Source organism: Podarcis pityusensis (assembly GCF_964106645.2).
Source record: "Podarcis pityusensis genome assembly, chromosome: 5".
NCBI lineage: Eukaryota > Metazoa > Chordata > Lepidosauria > Squamata > Lacertidae > Podarcis > Podarcis pityusensis.
Window position 1 is genome coordinate 54,869,930 of NC_138032.1, and position 24,638 is coordinate 54,894,567.

The 24,638-nt window shown below is 42.1% G+C and overlaps 1 protein-coding gene across 5 annotated transcripts in view; it reads left to right on the forward strand.

Annotated features, from left to right (window-relative positions):
• The first annotated feature begins 4,593 nt into the window (after positions 1-4,593).
• SPADH (spermadhesin family member) overlaps positions 4,594-24,638 on the forward strand; it is a 36,800-nt gene continuing 16,755 nt past the window's right edge. For 4 of the 5 annotated variants that reach the window (XM_081005212.1, XM_081005213.1, XM_081005214.1 and 1 more), the window contains exons 1-10: positions 4,594-4,677; positions 11,973-12,002; positions 12,875-13,022; positions 14,049-14,233; positions 15,323-15,358; positions 16,778-16,807; positions 17,414-17,440; positions 18,391-18,417; positions 19,507-19,663; positions 23,316-23,506. In XM_081005212.1, the coding sequence (XP_080861338.1) occupies positions 4,632-4,677; positions 11,973-12,002; positions 12,875-13,022; positions 14,049-14,233; positions 15,323-15,358; positions 16,778-16,807; positions 17,414-17,440; positions 18,391-18,417; positions 19,507-19,663; positions 23,316-23,506 (877 nt within the window). In that variant the 5' untranslated portion in view covers positions 4,594-4,631. The remainder of the gene's footprint in view (positions 4,678-11,972; positions 12,003-12,874; positions 13,023-14,048; positions 14,234-15,322; positions 15,359-16,777; positions 16,808-17,413; positions 17,441-18,390; positions 18,418-19,506; positions 19,664-23,315; positions 23,507-24,638) is intronic. The other variant, XM_081005216.1, reaches the window with a different exon arrangement.

Sequence of the window (24,638 nt, forward strand, 5' to 3'; positions counted from 1 at the left end):
AGCTCTCTGTTTCTGTGCCTTCTTTGTATGTTTCAAAGCTGCAGTTGATTGTACTTTCCACACACAGACACCTAGATGGCAAGATCCTTAGTGGTGGGAGCAGCAGGATATCTCCCCCCCACCCATCCACTCACCACCTTTCTAACCACTCAGAAAACTTAATGAAAAATGGTTGAACAATTCGTTCCATGGGAAACACACCATTAGACTTTTGTCACTCCTACCAGATCCAAGGTTCTGGTCCAGTAATACCTCAAGAGAACCCACAGGATAGTCCTTTTCACAGAACCCTGGCATGAAACTGGCCATTCCTCTGAAAAGTTTGACAGTATATTTGTAAACTGTGGACTTGTACTTTAGATTACGAAGATCATGTACTTTATAAAGAAATGTTAGAAAAATAGTTCTGCTTACTATATGTTTACCATTTGGGAAACAGAAGACATACCTGCCACATGTCAGACCTAGCTCCTGTTAAGGGGTGACGCAAAATGGAAGGAGAAGGAAGTACCACATAACTAAGCTTGCTGATTGCTGCTAATTGCTTCCCTGTTGATCTGACTGGTTTCCCAGTGGTTCTCTACTTTGACTAGAGGTTTGTTGTTTGTAAACAGACTGAATTCCTGACACCCACCAGGTTCCAAGTTTAGGATTTGCGGTGAGCTAAAGTCTTGTACATCCTTCTTCCTCAAAGGATTACACAGCTTAAAATATGACCAGTGAAGAACTGACAAGGGGGAATGTGGGGGGGGGGGGGAGAATAATGAACCATTGAAGTATTACGTACTTTAGCTTAAGCCTTTGTATGAGAGATCAAGGGCAGAAGAGGGAAGACCTAAATATGGTTTGGGAAAGATGCTTATAAGGAAAGAACTAAAAGCAGGGAGTGAAACGGGGCAGCATGAAGCTACTACGGTAGGTAGGGAATTATTTGGTTGGTTTATTTATTATCACCGTGTGGGGATGCCATCGGACATTTCAGCCATAAGGATCAAAATGTCTTAGGCTCTCCCTGGAGAAATATCATTAAAAAATAGTACTTGAGGAATAAAGACCATCAAGGGGGTACTTTACCAAATCAACCAGTAGATTAGGAAACCTGGAGTGAGTGAGTAAACAAGATATCAATCAGGGGATAAAAGCATGATTAAGAAAAGTCATTGGAGATCTGCTCAAGACAACACATTACAAAAGGTCACAAGAAGAAGGAAAGGTTTTCTTTCTGTCTGTCTGTTGAATTTCCAGTTAAAATATGTATGCATGGATTGCTGCAAAAGTAGTATGAAAATGGTAGAATTTTATAATGACCAATGCTAAAAAACCCAAAAAGTGGTTTTTAAAAGTTCATCTGCATCCCGTGAGTAGATTTGTGTGTGTACTAGTAAACCATATACCTAAACAACATGTTACTATCTGGATAAATGCAAGGCACAATTTTGGCCCTGTAGTTCTTAACCGAGCAGGAATATATATAATCCTACTTCTGCAAATAGATTGCCTTCGTCTAACCATGAAGCCATTTTGCCTGATTAAAGGATGGCTCATTTTATGTGCAGTCCCTTGCTATATCAGCCTCATCCTTTTTACAACTCTACAGCAAACTCCTTAAAACATACTAACAGTGATGAAAACCAAACTGAATAACCCATGAATACCAACTTGTTCAGGGTAGTTAAAATAAAAAAGGGGATTGTGAGGCGCCCCAAAAGGATTTTCCCAAACTGGGTGAATCAGCAGTAAAATGGCAAATGCAACGCAATGTGAGCAAGTGTACTTTGATGCAAATTGAAGCCAAATGTATTAATTTCACATATGCGCTCATAGGGTATGAATTAATGGTGCCTGACCAGCTACAAGCTTGATGAAGGTGTTGGTGTGAGGCAGATTCCATGCTAGGAATCATTAGGGGAAAGGATCATTAGGAATATACAATTCTATGGTACAACCACACTTGGTGTACTGTATACAGTTCTGGTTGTCTTACCTCAAAAATAATATTGTGGAGCTGTAAAAGGTTCAGAAAATGGCAACCAAAATGATTCAAGTGGGTGGAGCAATTCCTCTATGAGGAAATAACTTTTGGTGCTTTTTAGTGTCGAGAAGAGGTGAGAAAGCAGGAGTATGATAGAGGTGTGTTTAGTTCTGCGTGGTGTGAATAAATTGGATAGGGAAATATTTTTCTCTGTCTCAGTATAGTAGAGCTTGGGGGTCATCAAATTGAACTGAATGTTGGGTGACAAAAAGAACTTCACACAATGCATAGTTAACACAATGCATAGTTATGTGGTACGAGCAACAGCCATTTTGCCTGGGGGCTCCATTCTTGACCCCTGCACACATTGGCAGAACATGCACAAGCCTGCTCTGCCCCTGTTCTGCCTCTGCCCTGCTCCCACCATGCCACCTTTTCTGGCCACTTCCAGGTTGCAGTGGTGTGTGTGTGTGTGTGCAGCTGTGCACATGTTGAACACATGTGTTGAACATGTAAAATGGTTGTTGCCTGTATTTGCTCCCACAACAGGCATTAATGGCAAACAAAATGGGAAGGCCTTAAAAGAGGATCAAACCAATTTATGGAGAATAGCTGTCAACTTTTCCCTTTTCTTGTGAGGAATCCTATTCGGAATAAGGGAATTTCCCTTAAAAAAAGGGAAACGTTGACAGGTATATTATGGAGGACAAGGCTATCAACAGCTACCAGTCATGTTGGCTGTGTTCTATTTCCACTAGGAATTCAAGGTGGTAGTGGGGGAACTGCTGCACTTAAATTCGGCTTTGGAGTTGGCCTTTGTGAGAACACAGTGCTGGATTAGACAATCCTTTGGCCTGATCCAGCAGGCTCCTTTAAGGCTCTTTTTCCCCCCCCTGGAAGGCTGCTTTTAAAACTGTCACAAGACTACCATTCATGTGAATCAGGAATAAAATAGTTGTTAAATTGTTCTTTGTCTGGCCCTCCCCCTCCCTAAACACGCATTAATGGAATTTTCTTGTAAACTTCCCATGTTTAGAAATGTCATGCTTCTTTGCAGAAATTGTTGTTAATAAATATCAGGTAGTTTGGTTTGAGGTTTGCTTGAGTAGTTTCCCATCTCCTTCTTGCCACCTAAATTGGCAAAGCCTTGAAATGTCCTTGACCTGCTTGCAACCCCTATTTTTCTTTACCCACCATCCGATTTTCCATTCTTGGCTGTCTCTGCTACTTTATCTTTCACAACGCCTGTTTAAATATGTACTATTGTCTTTGTAGTGCTCAGTACTTGGCTCCAGATACATTATCTTCACACCTTACTTGTTCATTCATTTTGATTATTTTTCAGCATTCACCAGTCTTGACTTTCTACTTGCTTGATCAAATACCCAGGGAATATGTGCAAAAATTCAAAGGCCTGGCCTTGAAAATAATTAATGTGGCACAAACAAATTTAAAAAAACTATTTATATATATATATATAAAGTCCCCATGAATGTTCTGGCTTTAAAAAGGAGGCAATCATAAGGAGAAACATCTTCTTGTTGAATTACCCTGCTACAGAGGTTCCCAAGCCCTGGTCCACAGAATTTCAGTGTTCTGCAAACTTTTCCCATGTTATCTGTGGCATGTCTTCAGATTTGTGGTTGAAGATGGGAGGTGGCATATCTACTGCATTAAGCATTTATATTTATTTTAATAGAGTTTTAATTGCTTTTTTATTTATTGTATTGTATTATCATTCGAATTCTATTGAGCGTGATATATAATAAATAAAACAAGCCATAAAAATGCAATTAACACTCATACAGAATCTAGCACAGCACAGTACGCATGCTACCATAGGGAGAAAAAGAACCGCAGTAGTTTTAAAATGGTCCGGCGGGGGGGGGGGGGAGGTTGGAACCACTGCACTAGTCAGCGGCAGGAAGAAATCTGAAAAATATGTAATGAGAAAACAAATGGTTCAAGTTATTTTATTCATTTATTAGATTTGTATCTCACTCTTCCTCCCAAAGGAGCTCAGGGCAGCAAACAACCAAGTAGCAGAACAACTAAAAACAGAATTATTAAAAAACAACCCAGAACTTCTAAAAGCAATTAACATCATTTTGAAAGCAGCCACATTCTCTCACAGCTAATAACTGATATGAATGACTTCAAGAAACAGAAGCCCAAAGCTCAAGTTCAGCACCCAGAAGTAGCTGTGTGTTTCTCTAGATCCTGGCTGCATATGGGCACAAATATTTCTTGTGCAACACTCTCCTTAAGAGAATCTTGCCTGCTGACATTCCCCCAAATGAAGTGACAAGTAGGTGCACTTGATGGTATCTAATTCACACTCATTTCCTTCTGGAAAATAGCCCCCCTTTTTTAAAAAGGAAGAAGGAGAATGACAAGCGCTGGGCTTCATATTGAGGACTGTTTACACAACAAGTATAAAAAATTAAAGATAAGGGAAGTGGCATTGATATGCACTCGTATTGTTGGCATAGTTTAACAAACATTGTTTGGCATCGCAAAAGTCCTTCTAGAGAACTTCCTTTTCCCAGGAGCTGACGAAAAAGGGCAGATCAAATTTCAGACCCACCACACTATATATGTTCAGGTGTCTTCATCCTGAAGGTTACTACTCCTAATTCTCCTGGAATCTTAGCCCAAGATGGATCAAACTGTGATCTTTTTTTGGGTGCTACTCTCAGCATCAGGTAATGTGCTGTGTGTGTGTGTGTGTGTGTGTGTGTGTGTGTGAGAGAGAGAGAGAGAGAGAGAGAGAGATCTTTGCTTCACCTTCTTTTCTGTCTTGCATACATAAAGTCGAACAGCAATTTCAATAAATAAATGCTTAAATCAGAATTGAGAAATAAAGGACAAAGTCTGTAGCTCAGTGGTAGGGAAGGCTCCAAGTTCCAACCCTGGTATCACCATATAGGGTTGGGAAAGTCTCTTGACTGAAACACTGGAGAGTTTCTGCCAGTCAGTGTAGACAATACTGATGTAGATGGACCAATGAATTTAAGTCCGTATAAGGCAGCTTCATATATTCCTATGAAGAAACGAATGTTGACTGTTTTCATATATGAACTGCTTGAACCTTTTAGAGCATAGTCATAGGTATCAACTTTGCTGTAGAAAATTGACTGTCATTTGCTTTGTTGCGAACTTGGTCTTCAGATTATGGTCTGTGCATCCATCTAGAGTTAGCCACCCTTATGCACACTTCAGGGAAGTAAGTGCCATTGACTTGTTTATCAGGAAACAGGAACAGACCGCAAATCTTGTTGGGAGCAGTGGGATAAGTTTGTCAAAACCAATTTATTCTACTGGTTTCAGTGGGGTGAACTTTGGCTGGATCGGTATGTTAGTGTTCGTTAGAAAATAAATTAAAAACCATTACTCTATTCATTTCACAACCTTGCCTTTGTTTGGGGGAAATTATTGAATGATTTATTACTTTGATTACATTTGGCATTCAATTCAGGGAAGTTAGATTTCAGAGAATAGTTTTGAGATGTAGACTAGGTAGATTGTCTAGGGAACTTTTTCTATCCCTCTCCACTGGAGGCTTGAAAGAAAAACAGTTTTCAAAAAGGTCATTAAGAAGCTAAATCAACATTTTTTTTTGTTAGGAATCTTCCCAAACATATTGGGTGGTATTCAACTAAGTTTTACATATAGTAAACAAACTAAAATTAATGAACATGACTAAGTTAGGTCCATTAATTTTAAAGGATCTGCTCTGGGCAGAGGTGCCAGCTTCTCCAGACTATTTAGGGGTCCTGTCATGACATCCCAACATCATGCACATGATATCGTGCAACGTTCTGATGTCACGCGTGTGGCACTGCATGGCATTCTGATGTTGTGTGACTTTATGATGTCACGTGCATCCCCTCAATTGTCCAGAGAAGTTGGCCCGTCCTTCTCTAAAATAAGATGGGGGAGAAAGCTAAAGTGCTTTGGCCCCAGACGCCGGCACCCTTGGCTCTAGGTAAACACCACCTGGAGTCCAGAACCTCTGAGCATCAAATTTGTGCTCCTACTTATACTACCTATAGAACACTCAAGCTTGAAAGGCAGTTTTTACCTCAATGTAAAATGGATTAGATGTATTTTAGAGCGTAGCAGCTTCTTCAGCATGTGCCCAGTTGAAGTTCATGGTTTTGATGTGGTATGGGATCTCCCCCCCCCTTCAATTGCCCCTAGAAGGTCGCAGCCATAGGCGCCAACTCCCTGGGGCCCTGGATGCCTCAGCACTCACAAAATTCCCCATGAAGGGGCTGGACAACCACAAAATTTGGTGCCAAGGCACCCATGGTCCTGGGGCCAAGTTGGCACTCCTGGTCCCAGCAGATGTTGCCACAGGTTTCCTGCATGCACAGATTCAGGGTCTCCCTAATCATGGGCAATAGGATGGAAGATTAACTTCTAAAACAAGTTTAGAAGGATTGTGGAAAGTAAGCCCCTCCCACAATCGATAGAACTGATCATTAATCACATACACTATTCCCAATCCTTAGGGGGGAAGCCTCATATCTTACAGAGCCAAAATGGCATTCCAAAAATGAAAAAGGAGGCTATCAATAGGTTTAGGGGAAACCCAAGATTTGCAATTGTATGGAATTTTTTTACAGAAGAAAAGTGGACCAAGCATTCCACACAGGGAATGGTGTCCTCAGGGGCCAATAAATATTGACTGTTGGGGGCAGGTAGAGAAAACCAAGGGACAGAAGGGAGCAATTTGATTCAGTTCACATTTAAAGGTGAACCTACCTACCATGCACTTTCTGAAACAATACACAAACTAAAACACAGCCATCCTTTGAGATCTTATTCTGTGGATAAGTAATGCATACACAAATGCATAGACTTTGTGCCTAAACATGCATATGTAAGTGAAAATAACGGAAGAAATGCATTATATTAGGGAAAACAGCTTTGCAAAAAAATGTGTAAAGGTAAAGGTAAAGGGACCCCTGACCATTAGGTCTAGTCGTGACCAACTCTGGGGTTGCGGCGCTCATCTCGCTTTATTGGCTGAGGGAGCCGGCGTACAGCTTCCAGGTCATGTGGCCAGCATGACTAAGCCGCTTCTGGCGAACTAGAGCAGCGCATGGAAACGCCATTTACCTTCCCGCCGGAGCGGTACCTATTTATCTACTTGCACTTTGACATGCTTTCGAACTGCTAGGTTGGCAGGAGCAGGGACCGAGCAATGGGAGCTCACCCCGTCGTGGGGATTCGAACTGCCAACCTTCTGATCGGCAAGTCCTAGGCTCTGTGGTTTAACCCACAGCACCACCCGTGTACAAAGGGGCAAATATGAATTCCGCATGTGTATATTAGGAGAAATTTGCACTAAAATGCTGATAAATTTTATGAGGACTTTAAAAATTACAAACTGGATTGGAAATGTGAAAAACTGAAAGGATTGGAAACATGAGGAATGGGGAGAAACCAAGATGCACATATTTGCCCATTCCTAGGTAGGGGGAACTGAATTAGAGTAGGGAATCTTGAACTGAGGCCACTGCACACGCCAACATTTTTGTTGTAGGTCTCACTTATTTAAAACTCATTTTTAAGTAGTTGTTCCACTCCAGCTGGTTTGGACTATAAATTCCCTGGCTCAATAATGTTTTGTATAGTGACTAGCTGTGCTGAAATATATTTTGATGCGAGTTGCGACTATTGTTTTGTAGGCTCTCCTGGGCATCAGTCTTAAACAAGAACCACTGTGTGCCAGATCCTGCCACCCACACAAAGGGGAAAAGTTCGGAAGCCAGGAGGGAAGGTGTGGCTGGGGATGGGAAGAGAAGGTTGGCAAGGGTTGGTCAGTGCCAGAAATTTCCTCTCTCTCCCTGCCAGAAACAGCGTAGGTTGTTGCGTGACCATGACGTCTGTGGTGTGTGATGGTGTACTCAAACTGATTTAGAGAGGAGGAATTCAATGACTTGGAAATGCTTTTCCTTTCCTACACATCACTCTTTCCTGTGTTTTCTTGTGCATTACCCATGTCATCACCCCCAGCATGGGTTGCATCCAATTTGAAAAACTTCCATTTTTAAAAATGAACCAATCACAACTTACACATTTTATTAATTAACTAATTGGAAATACATCACTTTTTAATATTAAGTGTCCAAGGTACTATGCTGTGTAACATTTTTGCTTGAATTGTATTTTACTTGAATCTGCCTTAAATAACTCTAGTTACTGAGTGTTGCTGTTACATTCAGGTCCTGTTGCAGGCTTCCCATAGTCAGAACAGGATACTGGACTAGCAGCTACATCTAGTTTCTGACTTCTGTAGTTAAAGAGGTTGTCATAACTGTATTTGCATGGAAGCAAATATCTATGTCAATGCAAAGAAATCCCCCCCCATTTGCCCAAATATTTCCTATTATGGAGAATATCCATTCCATGCAGCTATTTATAACTGAGAAGGCATCAAGGGACTCTCCACCACCCCAGTTGGTTGCATTCCATAAGCATTACTTTTGAATTCTTGAAAACCCTTGAGAGGTTTCTCTGAGCATTCAGCCATAATTCTCAAGAGCAGTCTTCTTCAACCTGGTGCCTTCCAGATGTCATTAGCCTATAACTCCCATCCCAAACAACATGAATGGGCCTGATGGGAGTAGGCTTCCAAAAACATCCAAAGAGCACCAGGCTGGTGAAGGCTTCTCCAAAGGGTTCAATGATGGAGGCTTGAAAATCAGCCCACCACCATTCACAGTGGGAAGAGATGCTCAGAACATCATTTCCTCCTGAAGCAGAAATCTATTGGGTCTTAGCCTTTTCAAGAGCACGCTGCCCTCTCCTACCTACTCCCTGTCCTCAAGGTGAAGTATTTTTGTGTGTGTGTTGGGGAAGAGGGAAGAGGCAACAGACTGTGAACATCAGCATGGATGTAAGAAAAATCGAGGTGGAGGAACCAGTCCACTTCAGTCCTGCTCACTGTAATTCCACAGACCTAGGTGCGCAAATAGAGCACTGAAAGCATAAGCTGTGGGTCAGTTAAAGCACAACAGTTGAGGTCCAATTCCTTCTTCTGCACTCATTCCCCAGTTTTGAACACCCAATCCCAGACATCAGATATAGATCTTCAGTTCTGGTAATGTCTGGGTGAAAAAAACACATATGGGACATCTCTTAATTTAATATCTATAATATCTATATTCACACACGAGAGAGAGAGAGAGAGAGAGAGAGAGAGAGAGAGAGACCACTTTATTGTGGTCCTTAGACCCAAAATACACAGTACAACAATAGTACATATTAAGTTATTAAGGTGTAAGATCAGCCTTGCTGGCCAACAGAGGAGCTTTAGCTGGTACATACTGATTTCTTATTTTTATTGCCTTCAAGAAGTGTAACAGTATCAAACTTATCCTCAAGGAGAACCTTGACATGAAATGGGTCAGTATTTCTAGGTTGTTCCAATAGTATTGGATTGATTAGATGCTGTCGAACCTGTTTATACAAACTACAGTTTATTAAAATATATTCCATATATTCAACATCCTGGGAACAAGGGCACAGCCTATCTCGGTATGGGACACCAGCCAATATTCCCCTCAGCACTTCAGATGGGAAAACATTTAATCTGACTTTAGAAAACAGATGGCGATAGTTAGATACAGTCAAATTCTTAAGATAGGGAAATAACAAAAAAACCCTGTAGGTATTGGAATCCTGACACAGATGGGCCACAGGTCACATGTGAGCAAGATCGGAAATCACTAAAGGTGATATCCCATAAGCTCTGTTTCACAGTTTTGAGGGCAGTATCATACCCCAGGTGGGTAAGAAAAAGGTTGAAAGACCTATCAAAGAGGCCTTACATGCCATGGTTTTTGACCAGGAGCCGATGTACTCCTCATTTATCAAATGAAGGAATAGCCCATTCCCAAAGCCATACATGCAGATTCTTAGCCAATATTTCAAAGCACTCCACCAGTGGGTAGGGAGAGAGAGGAATTACATGCTGCCAGGCTACAAACATTGTAAAAATTAGTTTCATAGCAAGGCTCAATACACTCATTGTTCTTCGCCCTGGATATTATTTACACATTTCCCAACTATTGCAGAAATAGCCTTTCATTGCTAATCATTATTTTTCATTATACTTTCCCACAGTCATACAGAAGAAGCTTAGCTGTCTTTAATAACCTTTAAATGTATTTATATAAAACAATAAACTCCTCTATAAACCTTAACCTTTTTTAAGCTCAGCAGTAGTAGCTTTAGTAAATTCACTTATTAAATATTTCTATTTTGGTGTTCTTTAGCTTGTAGGACAAGTCTCCCCTTGTCCTACCTGGAGATGCTGGGAACTGAACCTGGAAACTTTTGCGTGGAAAGCAGATGCTCTGGCACCAAGCTGTAGCTTAGCTGAGAAGGAATGGAGCTAGGGTTCTCATTGCCTTACATGAGGAGGGACCCCTTAAGGGGTGCCAGGGGTGTAGGTGTGGATCAGTCTACCTGAGATGATGATTGCATTGCTATGCCACTGGGATGCTGAGCAACAGTCATAGTCATGTTTGCACATAGTCAAGACCCATGTTTATCCAAAGCCTGTGTCCCGTGTGTTCCTCTTTGACCTCTATGAAGGATACTCCCAACGGCAGGTGCAAAAGATTTGCTGTGGTGCAATTACTGTCTTCTGCAAATTACGCCTTCTACAGAGGTTTCGCTGGGGTTCTATGGAAGCATTTTGAGATTATACTAGCACCACTTCAGAACAAAAGGATTATGAAAAGGAGCTACTCTGTGTGTGGTTAAGTGGCAGTAATCATAAATTAAATGCTATCAGATTTCCAGAAGCCAGTAAGGTTATAAAGATGATCAGAAGAATGATTCATGTTGTTTGAATTTAAGTACTGACATTCATTTCCTTAATACTAGTCAAACATTGTGAAATGCTGCTCTTAAAACAGAACTGAGTTTTGCTGAATAACGTCCCATTTCAAGAGTCTAAAAAGTAATTGTTCAAACTCTGTTCTTTGATTCCCCCCCCTCCCCCCGTTTGCAGTTTATACAGTAACATAAAAATTTGCTCTGGCTGTGAGAGAAATCCTTTCCCAGCCCCAGTAGCGTAGCTAGGGGGGGGCAGGGAGGGTGGTCCACACTGGGTGGCAGGCTTACCCAAAGGGTGTCCCGGGTGTCGCACAGCCTGCAGAGTGCCCCAGCCACCACCTCCTGCTTGGCTGTGGATGGCCTGGAAAATCAGCATGGCCTGGAGCTCAGCTTATTTGCCCCACCCCATGGGTGGCTTGCCCTGCCCCTGCGGGCAGTGCATGCACCAGCCCCGGGCACCCAAGCAGCTTGCTACACCACTGCCCAGCCCTGTCAACTAGTGGCTAACCTCTGTCTACAGCAATGTCAACCAGCAATCAAGGAAGGAGGGGGAGGGATGCAAGTTGGCAATGGTTCTTCTTTACTACTGCCAGCCACAACAGTGCTGTGCTGTGGCCTAATCCTGGAATTACAATCCAGGAGTATACTAGAAAGAGCAGGTTCTCCCTCATGTATGTCACTCTGGCCCTGCCTCCAGAAGTGAGCTAGTGTTGCAGATTGGCCTCCAATGTACAACTTCCAACTTGTACAGCTACTGCTTTGAGCTCAGATGAAATGGAACTTTTAGCATACAGTGCTCTTATTCATTTGGGGTTTCTTTTTGTTTGTAAGAACACAACTTGATTGCATTTAAGATTGAAGCCCTACATATGAGACCCCTAAGATTTGTAACTGCAATCCACTATAATGGTTGCAGAAATTGGATTTGCTAGAGGAGTGTCCTTGTTCTTCTTCTTGCTAGCAAAAGTGGCATATTTTTATTCGTTGCGAGCATGGCATTCAATGAAGCCATTTTTTTCTTCTTGATGAAGAACATTTCCTGCTACATATTAAACCACATCAATTCAATGAACAATTTTGAAATTGTATTCTTGCAATGTTTTCTTGATTCTCTTTCCTCTCTCCCTTTTCTTTTAAATAGGAGTGAAATCTGCCACAACAGTAGCTAAAGGTAAGCAGCATCTCTTCTGCTACATAATATAATGTTGAATTCCAGTTCCCGGCATGCTGATAATATAGCATCGCTTTCTCATGCAGAAATTTGCTAGTGGGTAGCCTGCGAACCCCTTCAGATGCTGTTGGAGGAGCCTAATTGCTGGGGCTGTGCAGGCCCCTCAATGCAATCTAGGGCCTTATCTGGCACACTGGAGCAACCCAATCTGACCCAAGCTGATCTGGGTCCAACCCAGCCTGACCCAATATCTTGTGAATTGCCCTGTGATCTTTGGATGAAGGGCGGTATACAAATTTAAGACATAATAATAAATAATAATAAGCTTGAAATCTTTTTTTTTGGGGGGGGGAACAGTTCTAACTCAAGTTAAATATTTGGCCAGAAGGGGAGAAGGAGAAGGAGAAACTGCCTCCCCCCCCAACAGCATATTTTATTAGGGTACTAAATCAAACACATCAGATCCCCCCCCCAAATACCCATAGCAAAGCATTCAGAAAAACCCTTGAATACTTTGCATTCTGGCTTCTTGTTCTTATAAGAATGCCTACTATGAGCTGAACCTATCTATAGGCCTGTGCTGCAAAGAAAAGCTGGATTCACTGGGCTCGTAGTAGATCTAGTATTTATTCTTCTGCCAATGGCAGCTCTCTGCTTAATGGTGCAAAGATCACCTGGCTTCATGACACACAACAGATGTGATGCTGAAGATGGCTGAAGAAAACAGAAGGACCACATGGAATTCAGTCCTTGTGATTCTGTCCTCTGGGTCTTGGTGAAGCTGGAAAGTTGTTACTGGGATCTGCTTTTGGAGGGGTAGGGGGAAGCAGTGCTTTGACGCAATACTCAGCGTTTATTTTTGTATTTGTTAGGTAGCTACAGTTGTGGCAAGACTTTCACAGATCCATCGAGGTCATTTTCTCCCCCATATTACAATGGTGGTGGAGACGTCGTAGAGTGTCTCTGGACAATTGTTTCATATTATAAGATTCCTATAGTGCTAACCCTTGATTATTTCAGGTAAGTCCTCCGTTGCTGAAAGCTAGTGTTTTGTACTGTCAGCATCTCGCTTGTACTTTGGCAATAGGTACCACTGAAGAGGAAATTATTTCATCATGCTTCCTTTCCTCCTTAATCTTTTTCTTCACTTTCTGCTTCTCTTTTTCCACACTTACCCCTTTTCATGTTCTCCTGGTTCTTTCATCTTTTCTTTTTCTTTATATGTTTGATTGTTTTGAATAACTAGAGCAAAAGGATGCAGAATTGATATAATACATAAACTGATTGATTTGACATTTTTTAAAAAATACCTTGTGTAAATCATGTATAAGGGCTTTTCACCTGAGCAGCTTGTTGATGGATCAGGTTCATCTGCAAGGTGTGAGGGAGCTGACACCACCACCCTGTTGTGGGTTACAGGTGTGCCAGTTTAATTTGTTTTTCAAAAAATTTCATCATTACTGAAATCACAAAGGAATAAAAGCATGCATATCCTTAAAGCATATATGTGAAAGAGAAAGAAAGAAAGAACATTTTCCAGTTTCAGAGTCCATTCCAGTTGTTCTGTTATTTGCAAAGTTAGTAAAAAATGGCTGGCAATTCCATAAGTGCCAGGGAATCTGGGTCAACTATGGCCTGCATATCTCACTTGGGCTGTTGAAGCTTCTGAGTCTTCATTCACAAATTTAATAAAACCAATGAGACATTACATTAATCAAAATGCTACAATATTTAGTGCTACAAGGCCTTTATATGTCCTACTTATCTGGGAGCAGGTCTCAGGGAACTCAAGAGTACTTGCTTCCAATTAGCCATGCATAGGATTTTGCTGTTGATGTGTTACGACAAAAAATTAACTGAACTCAAGGGGTCACAAACCGCAGGTGGGAGAGGAGACAGAGTTTTTAAAGTTAAGAATGTGAGGAGAAAATGAAATCATCAAAATCATATAAATAATAAAATCATTGTCATTGTCATCTGATACTTTTGAATGCAGGAATTTATTTGCCTTGTACAGTATCACTAATGACACTTTTTCCTCCACAGTTTGGACTGTACTCGTGAATACATTCAAATCTATGATGGAATGGTAGATCATTCAGCACTACTTGGGCAAATATGCGATGGCCCAAGTCAGGTATTCGTTTCACGTTCAGGCCTCATGAAAGTTTTACTCCACAGAGGGTCCTATCGTGCAGGCTCTGGCTTTTTTGCCTATTACGATATAACAGGTAACCCTGGAACTCATACATTTACTTTCCATGCAGCCGAATATTTTTGCTTTTCGTATGCAGGAATAGAATTTTGTAGATCGGATTAGAATTTGACATTATGGGCATTTGCTTCAGGATTCCAATAGAGGGGCTTTAACGCAGTAAACAACAGGGTTGTGCAACAGTTCACTAGATTGGCTTGTATCTGTACTTGTAATATTGGGAAACAATCTACGCTGCTTCAGAGCCACTCTGTCTTTCCAGTTTGACTTCTTGTTCCGAGTCTGAATTAGACCTGTTTCTCCCCATTGATTATGATGGGGAATTTAAACATGGCTGAACGTTTTCCCCTTTTCTCCAGGAATGAATGACAGAGAAAACAATGCCTCTCCAGAGAGCATTAAGCCTGCCAAATTGCAGGCAGTGCAAGGCCTGGTTTTATCCCTACTACAAAACATATGCAGGTTGGATGGGGAGCTGATCTGCGGTCTTACCCTCCACACATATGTTCAGTGTCACTGTTTTGATTATCTGGAGAAGGCCTGACTCATCCACAAACTATTTCTGCTCAACCTTTTCAGTGACATTTTGCCTTTTTTAGTCTTCTCAGATCCAGAACTATGCTACTCGTAAAAGCTGCCCAAACCCCTATTTGTTTCCATGGTTTTTCATTTTGTTTCCTCCAGTCTTCCTTCAAAAAATCATTTTTTCTTCATAGGGAAAGCAAAAGTGCTAAATTCGCAAATAATTTTTTATTAAAAAATCAATATTTTCACTGTATATTTTGGAAAGTTGTTTGTTTCACGATCCATTTGGATACTTCTTACAATATTATAATGGTTGTTCTGGACATTAAGGGACAAGTTGGGATACAATTGGATGCCATTTGGAATCAATATGGTTGCCACACCATGCAAATGTATACTTATTTCAACCACTCATTTTACAATTGCTCCAATACAAGTTTAAAATATAAATGTGGTTTTGATTTTAAAAGAGCAAATATTTTTTAAAATCTAGGTTGAATCTTGACATCTGCGGGACATTATAGCATTAACAATTGCTAGAATGTTGACTGTTTTATAAAATGATGTTTTTTATTTATAGATCTGGCAACCTCACCAGTCCCTGAATTAACAACAGGTAATGAAATCTGCTCACCTTTTTTTTTAATGTAGGGAATATGAAGGTCCCTGGGCATAACAGTAGGCTTGGCAGAGTAATGGTCATAGGTAGTAGTCAACTAAATTTTACTGAGAGTATATCCATTTAAATTGAGAGTCCTAACTTAGTCATGTTCATTAATTTCAGTGGGTCTACTCTGACCAAAATGTAATTAAATGATACCTCATAAATGCTCTAGCATTTGATAATGTTGAGGTAATGAGGTTTTAGCATGGAAGAGAAAATAAAGACACAAACCAAATAAGGAACTATTGGAAATTTAACATTAAGTTATTGAGAATCCTGAAATCCAAACAAGGAGAGATATTCTGTTGTAGAAAACATCAGTAAGAGCAAGGGAGAGAGAATTAATTTGAGCTGGAATCAAGAAGAGAAAGAGAATTCAAAAGGTACATATTTTTTTTCAGACTTAGCTTTGCAAAGCTCTGTATTGATTTGTTTTGTAATGCTTTCTTCAGCTATTTCCCTAAGTTGTGGAACTAACTGAGTACAGAACTGAGATATACCATTCCCATTTTAAATCAACACAGACTTTATTTCGTATTAGGTAAAAAGTCATTGAATATACATTATCTGAACATCACTTACCTGTCCAAACTTGGGGTGGTAAATGGGAGCATAGATAAAAACAGCATACTTTCTTGGCATGCATTTTAAAAACTAAAGGGGGTGAACCTTAATGGAAATGAGTAAGTGAATGAAAGAATGAAAGTTTGTTGGAAACAGATGTATTTATTCTTGCTTTGTTGTTGTTGTAAATATTCTTTCATCATGAGGTGAAATCTAATGTTGAATCAGTGCTTTTTTCTAAAAAAAAATGTTTAGGGGTACTCTCATTTTCCTACTCATATTGAAATATCGCCCCTCAATGAGGCCAAACTTAAATTCACAAAATGTTTAGGGGTATGTGTACCCCTGCGTCCCCCCCAGAAAAAAGCACTGTGTTTAATCATATTCAGGGTAGGTTCATTTATTTCAGTGGAACTACTCTGAATATGACTAATGTTGGATATCACCTTCTGATGAGAAGATGAGAGTAAACAGGAACAAAATTAGGACAAAACTTGAAAAATTGTGATATCCTGGTTTATTTTAGTATGTGTAGAGCCAAAACACTGGATCCCAAGGGCCACACATCCTCTGTTTCATATAAGGATATTTACAATTTTCTTCAGAACAGCAGCTAACCTTGGTCAAGAGTCCTCCTATGTTTCTCTTCAGCGTTCTAAGGATATTAGAGTCTAAACACACTTACGTCTCTGTTGCTTGTCCATTTATGACAACATGCTGGGGTGGTAAAATGCTTGTTATTCAACTGAACTTTACTCCACAAATATTGATAAAGGTTGCTTTTTTCATCAAATTCTTCTCTCACAGCTCCAGAGTTGACAACCGAACCTGTGTATAGTAAGTTTCTAATCTAAATCTTTATTGTTATACTTTGTCCAAAAAGGGTATGAATTAGAGAGAAGCAAGTCTTCAACTGAATAATCAGACATTCAGTTGCAAATCTGTTGCCCTCTCTCTGTGTTCATGCAGTTAAGAATAATGAATATCCAGTGAAGAGGGCCCTCTTGAAATAGAAAACATCTCTGATCACAACTTGTTATGGTGTAAAAACACTGCAATCTCTGTTAACTGAAGGGCTTTACAGGCATTTGGACTTAAGTCCACCGCCTTTCTCTTCTTCAAGGGAAGACAGAGGCAGCAGGGGTGATTTGAGAATAGCCCTCCCCTCAGGCTGTAGCAGGAGCAATGCAAAACAGGGCACCTCAGTCCTAATCTCTCTAGGCCAGCGATGGGACACCTTTGGTTCTTCACTTAAAAGTCCTTGACTTATAAATAAATAAATTACTTTTCTGTTATTCTGTATCTCTTCACTACATTTGCATGCAAAATTCAAGTATAAGATATAATTTTAATTCTTTTGTGTAACAAGTAGTTCATTTTTTAAAATGAACATAGTAGAATGTGGATATTTAAATTTGCTGACCAATGTTCATCTTTCTTTAGCAACAACTCTTCCTCCAGAAACCACTAGTGAGTACCTACCTTTTTGCATGTAATTTTGCCACAGTGAACAGCCAAGGGAATAATGTAGTTTCGGGCAGAAGATACAGCATGGAATTAAAACGCAGTGCCTTCTTACATCCCTTATAATAATGGCATCTCAGGACCATCTGAGTACAATCGTGGTTGATGCTCTTTGGTGCTGAAAGAATGCAAAGCAGGAAGACCAACAGCAGATGGAGCCAGAGCACAGTCCTCTAGGCAGCTTCCTAGTTGTCCCCATTCTCCTCCTTGCTCAGCTGTACAAAGCTAACACTGAGACTAAGAAGGAGGAATCTGACCAGCAGTACCACCTCCTGGACTTGCACATAGGATGGTGGGAAGGCAGGCAGGGGGAGCGGCTGACAGCAGAATGAGGTTGGTGGGGCAGTGCCCCATTTGCTTTCACAAATCAGCCTGACCCAAAGGTAGATTAATATTTGTTTTGACACAAAGTAGAAACAGAATAGGCTTTAAGCCTTTGAAAAATTGCATATGCAAACACACACCCAACTGAAAACATGGTCATCTTGCAGTGGGATGTAAAGTTAACATTTTTGTTCCTTGCTTTCTGATCATCGCCTTCTGAGAAATCCTATATTTCCAGCCCCCTGAATTGGGTGTTCCCAATGTGCCTAGGTGAAATGTTAGTCCTAGATGCCTGGGGTTTGAGGGAAGATCTAAAATGCAGTGCTAATGTTGCTGTAGAGGAGATTACCTCTACCATACCGTGCGCATAATGACAATTGAGCCTGGCTCTACAAAATGTTCTGTCTGTGTTCTTCAGTGCCCTTTCAGTGTGGTGGCATCCTCTCGGAACCATTTGGATATATCTATGGCCCTTTTTTAAAAATGAACATAGTACAATGTATCATTTTTTTAAATGAACATAGTACAATGTGGATATTTAAATTTGCTGACCAATGTTCATCTTTCTTTAGCAACAACTCTTCCTCCAGAAACCACTAGTGAGTACCTACCTTTTTGCATGTACTGGTAATTTTGCCACAGTGAACAGCAAAAGGAATAATGTAGTTTCGGGCAGAAGATACAGCATGGAATTAAAACGCAGTGCCTTCTTACATCCTTTATAATAATGGCATCTCAGGACCATCTGAGCCAGTGTGGTGTAGTGGTTAAGAGCGGTGGACTCGTAATCTGGTGAACTGGGTTCGCGTCTCCACTCCTCCACATGCAGCTGCTGGGTGACCTTGGGCTAGTCACACTTCTTTGAAGTCTCTTAGCCCCACTCACCTCACAGAGTGTTTGTTGTGAGGAAGGAAGGGAAAGGAGAATGTTAGCTGCTTTGAGACTCCTTCGGGTAGTGATAAAGCGGGATATCAAATCCAAATCCATCTGAGTACAATCGTGGTTTATGCTCTTTGGTGCTGAAAGAATGCAAAGCAGGAATACCAACAGCAGATGGAGCAAGAGCACAGTCAGCTAGACAGCTTCCTAGTTGTCCCCATTCTCCTCCTTGCTCAGCTGTACAAAGCTAACACTGAGACTAAGAAGGAGGAATCTGACCAGAAGTACCACCTCCTGGACTTGCACATAGGATGGTGGGCAGGCAGGCACGTGGTGCGGCTGACAGCAGAATGAGGTTGGTGGGGCAGTGCCCCATTTGCTTTCACAAATCAGCCTCCACCGCAGGAGCCTGTTAGTGAGAATTGACCCAAAGGTAGATTAATATTGGTTTTGACATAAAGTAGAAACAGAATAGGCTTTAAGCCTTTGAAAAATTGCATATGCAAACACACACAAAACTGAAAGCATGGTCATCTTGCACTGGGATGTAAAGTTAACATTTTTGTTCCTTGCTTTCTTTGTTCTCTGAACAAATGATCATCGCCTTCTGAGAAATCCTATATTTCCAGCCCCCTGAACTGGGTGTTCCCAATGTGCCTAGGTGAAATTTTAGTCCTAGATGCCTGGGGTTTGAGGGAAGATCTAAAATGCAGTGCTAATGTTGCTATAGAGGAGATTATCTCTACAATACCTTGCGCATAATGACAACCGAGCCTGGCTCTACAAAATGTTCTCTCTGTGTTCTTCAGTGCCCTTTCAGTGTGGTGGCATCCTCTCGGAACCATATGGATATATCTATGGCCCTGATTATCCTGGATATGGCAGGCCGGTGCAGTGTGCCTGGGAAATTAAAGCTCCAATGTTTTACAATAGAGTTGTTTTACAGTTTAAAACAGTTGGTTGGAAGTAAGTATTTGCATTATCGTAGTCCTTTCTGTACATTTGACTGATTAATTTCTAAATCTGTTTTTGCAACCAGTAAAATGCTCCTAAACAACATGGAGTTTTGTGCCCTCTTAAAGACCGACACATTTAAAGACAAACAGCATTTAATATTCTTTAGTCTTTAATGGCCTTTGGGCAAGACCTTTTACACAGAACCTTCATTGTTTTTTGCTGCAACAGCCTTACATGGCTTCCCCTGTGGATATGGTCAAAAATGTTTGAGTCCAAGATAATTTTTGATGTCTAGAACAATCAAGTGAGGTAGAATCACCCAGGACCAGATATGGTCGTACCTTGGAAGTCGAACAGAATCCATTCCAGAAGTCCGTTTGACTTCCAAAACTTTCGAAAACCAAAGCGTGGCTTCTGATTGGAATTCATGGAAGCCCCATCGGACATTTGGCTTCCAAAAATAGTTCACAAACTGGAATAGTCACTTCTGGGTTTGAGACTACCAGGAGACAAAACATTCGGGAACTAAGCTGTTCCACTTCTAAGGTATGATTGTACATAAGAAGGCAATGGGCAAGATACAATTCACAGTTTTTCAATCCAGTCCCATATACGTATATACGTGATATAGTTCACACAAATGCCTACAATGAGCCCCAATGAATAAGGGAATATTGAATGGAGAATAGAGGGGGAGAATGGAATGCCTCTCTCACACACATCCAGGGCTTTTAATTACTGTGAAGAATATGTATTACTTAGTATTTTTGTTTTTATAATACTTATTCTGTGACATTTTATATACCTTGCATTACATGTACTCAACAACTTGAATCAAATTCGATAGTATTCATCACAGCTTGGTAACTTAAAGCTTTCTCCCAATGCCTGTCTACATCCATATAACTAATAATAATAATAATAATAATAATAATAATAATAATTTATTTATATCCCGCCCTCCCCAGCTGAAGCCGGGCTCAGGGCGGCTAACAACAATAAAACAGTATAAAAGTATAGCATAAACAACACTCTAAAATCATTCATTATAAAATTAATTAATTCAGGCCACTGGCAACCATTGGGCCAGAGCTCCGCGAAGATTGCCGAGGGAGGGAGTCAGGCTGTGCCCTGGCCAAAGGCCTGGTGGAACAGCTCTGTCTTGCAGGCCCTGCGGAAAGATGTCAAGTCCCGCAGGGCCCTGGTCTCTTGTGACAGAGTGTTCCACCAGATCGGAGCCACAGCCGAAAAAGCCCTGGCTCTAGTTGAGACCAGCCTAACTTCTCTGTGGCCTGGGACCTTCAAGATGTTTTTATTTGAAGACCGTAAGTTTCTCTGTGGGGCATACCAGGAGAGGCGGTCCCGAGGGTCCTAGGCCGTATAGGGCTTTAAAGGTTAAAACCAGCACCTTAAACCTGATCCTGTACTCCACCGGGAGCCAGTGCAGCTGGTATAGCACCGGGTGAATGTGATCTCGCAGCGAAGACCTCGTAAGGAGTCTCACTGCAGCATTCTGCACCCGCTGGAGTTTCTGGGTCAGTCTCAAGGGCAGCCCCACGTAGAGCGAGTTACAATAATCCAGTCTGGAGGTGACCGTCGCGTGGCTCACAGTGGCTAGGTCAGGGCGAGAGAGGTAAGGAGCCAACTGCTTAGCTTGGCGGAGATGGAAAAATGCCGCCTTTGTTATAGCTGCAATCTGCGCCTCCATGGAAAGGGAGGTGTCGAAGATTACACCCAAACTCTTAACGGACGGTGCTGGCACGAATTGCGCCCCCGCAAGAGATGGGAGGTGCTCCCCAATCCCATATCGCCCCGTCCCAGCCACAGGACCTCTGTCTTCGAAGGATTTAGCTTCAACCGGCTCCCACGTAACCATCCAGCCACAGCTTCCAAACATCTGGTCAGTGTGTCTGGGGCCGAGTCAGGATGGCCATCCATCAACAGATAGAGTTGGGTGTCATCGGCATACTGATGGCAACCCAGCCCAAAACTCCGAACAAGCTGGGCGAGGGGGCGCATAAAGATGTTGAAAAGCATCAGGGAGAGTATCGCACCCTGAGGTACTCCACATACCAAGGAGTGGCGCGATGACAATTCCCCCCCAAGCGCCACCCTCTGTCCCCGACCAGAGAGAAACGAGCGCAGCCATTGAAGGACTGTGCCTGGATCCCTACGTCGGCAAGGCGGTGGTCCAGAAGTTCGTGATTGACCATGTCGAAAGCTGCTGACAGATCTAGAAGAATCAGCAGCCCCGACCCGCCTCGATCCAGCTGTCTACAAAGATCATCTGTTAGGGCGACCAGAGCCGTCTCGGTCCCATGACCGGCGCGGAAGCCGGACTGGAATGGATCCAGAGCCGATGTTTCATCCAGAAACCCACCAAGCTGTTCAGCAACCGGTCTCTCAATCACCTTACCCAGAAACGGAAGATTCGAAACCGGGCGGTAATTGGATAGATCTAAAGGATCTAATGATGTTTTCTTTAAGAGCGGGCGCACCACTGCCTCCTTCAGTTCCCCTGGGAATGTCCCCGTGCCAAGGGACAAATTGATGATATCCCCCAGGAGGACCCGCACCTCGTCTGGACACGCTCTAATCAGCCAAGACGGGCACGGGTCGAGAGGACAGGTGGTGGGCTTTCCAGCTCGGAGGAGTCTGTCCACATCGGCTGGGGATATCCGGTCAAAGTGGTCCAATACTGGACCCGAGGACAGTCGAGGGGCCTCCAGTTCCTTTATTGTATCCAAATTGGCAGGGAGGTCATGGCGGAGCAACAAGACCTTCTCCGCAAAAAAGCTCGCAAATGCCTCACAGCTAAGTGTCAAATTGTTATTTAAATTTGGCTGTCCCTCAAGGGACGTTAAAGACCTGATTATACTAAATAATTGCGCTGGGCGAGAGCTAGCGGATGCAATGGAGGCCGAGAAGTATGACTTCTTAGCAGCCTTCACCACCATCTCGTAGGTTTTCATAAAAGCCCTATAAGATGTTCTTGAGGCTCCGTCACGGGCACCCCGCCATACTCGCTCTAGCCGTCTGAGGTCCCGCTTCATTTTCCGGAGCTCCTCGGTAAACCAGGGAGCCCGGTTTCTGCGGGGTCGCAGAGGGCGCTTAGGTGCGATCTCATCGATGGCTGCTAGGAGCTGGTTATTCCAGCCCTCAACAAGCTCAGTCAATGAGTTGCCAGGGGGAGCAAGGTCCCGCAAGGCTTGGCGGAATCTATCAGGGTCCCCCAATACCAATAGGTTAGGGAACTCCAAGGCCCAGCCGGCCACCGCCTCCAATAGGCCTGACAGGGTGGCTGCTGGTGCGCTAGGTGGCCGGTACACCAGCCAGACAGCCAAGCTCTCCTCGGAGCCCCACACTAGGCCAACACATTCAATGCCGGGGATCGATGGCGATGGTAGAGCCATCTTAGAAAACATTGCTAAAATCTGACTGTAAATGTGAGGCTGACCCCATATTTTTTCAAATACTCAGATTTATGGAGAATGATTGAGTGTATTTCCAATATTTGGTAATCAATTTTTTGCCAGTCTCTCAGCATAATCTAACATGCCATGTCTTGAGGAATTGCTAGTTGCGAGGAATAAAAATAGAGTTTTTACGTGGCTCCATTAATATGAATAATAAATAATAACTTCTAAATTTGCATCTACAGTTTGAACTGCCGCACAGACTATATTGCCATCTATGATGGTGGCCTGGGCTCATCAAGACAACTTGGAAGAATTTGCTTGCCTACCCGTCATGTATTTATATCCACTTCAGACACAATGACTGTTGAGTTGTACAGAAATTCCTTTAACGCAGGACCATCATTTACTGCTTATTACTATACTACGCCACAAGGTAAAATGTAATTTTTAGAGTCACCTATTAATCAACAAATATATTCAATCTGCTGCTTTCATGAATGGATCCTTATGCTTCTTTAAAAATTGCATAAGAATATATAAAAAGAGTCCTGCCTAATAAGACTGAATATCCTCGTAGCCCCTCATTTTGGGAAGTCCAGAAACAGGAAACCTGTTGCATTTACTGGGTCTGTTCACATGACGGTTTATTGTGGACCTGTGCTCACGCATGCATGTTTTGCACAGCATCTACATGGCACAGTCCTCATCAAAATGCAGTCCCATATTATTTTCCTAATTAATCCAGATTGGGTGGGTGTGGAACTGGTAAATGGTAAATGTGATAACGCTAAATGTGTACTAAATGGTAAAAAAATATGAAACGGCATGTTGATAAGGACATCAGGGCTGGTTTGGGAGGTGACTGGGATGGCACTGGATTCTTATGGTTGGGAAGGAGCTGAATTTTCCCTAGTGTGGGTAAATGTTGCTTGAGTAAAGAAGCTTCTGCACCCTGGTCTGCCACTTTTTCGGCCCTTTTGATTTCATTTGGGCAAGTACTGGGGACACTTCTGTGGCAGTGAAGTAGAGGGATTCATCACCTGATCTCTCTCTCCAACCCCTCTTTCCACCCTTGGAGAGGAATTATTATTATTATTATTATTATTATTATTATTATTATTATTATATTTCTTTATTATTATTTATTCCTCGCCCATCTGGCTGGGTTTCCCCAGCTACTCTGGGCAGTTTCCAAAAAAAGATTAAAAATACATTAAACTTCCCTAAACAGGGCTGCCTTCAGATGTCTTCTAAACATCAGATAGTTGTTTATTTCCTTGACATCTGATGGGAGGGCGTTCCACAGGGTGGGCGCCACTACCAAGAAGACTCTCTGCCTGGTTCCCTGAAAATTCGCTTCTCGCAGTGAGGGAACCGCCAGAAGGCCCTTGGTGCTGGACCTCAGTGTCCAGGTAGAACGATGGGGGTGGAGACGCTCCTTCAAATATACTGGACCGAGACCGTTTAGGGCTTTAAAGGTCAACACCAACACTTTGAATTGTGCTCGGAAACGTACTGAGAGCCAATGTAGGTCTTTCAAGACCGGTGTTATGTGGTCTCGGCGG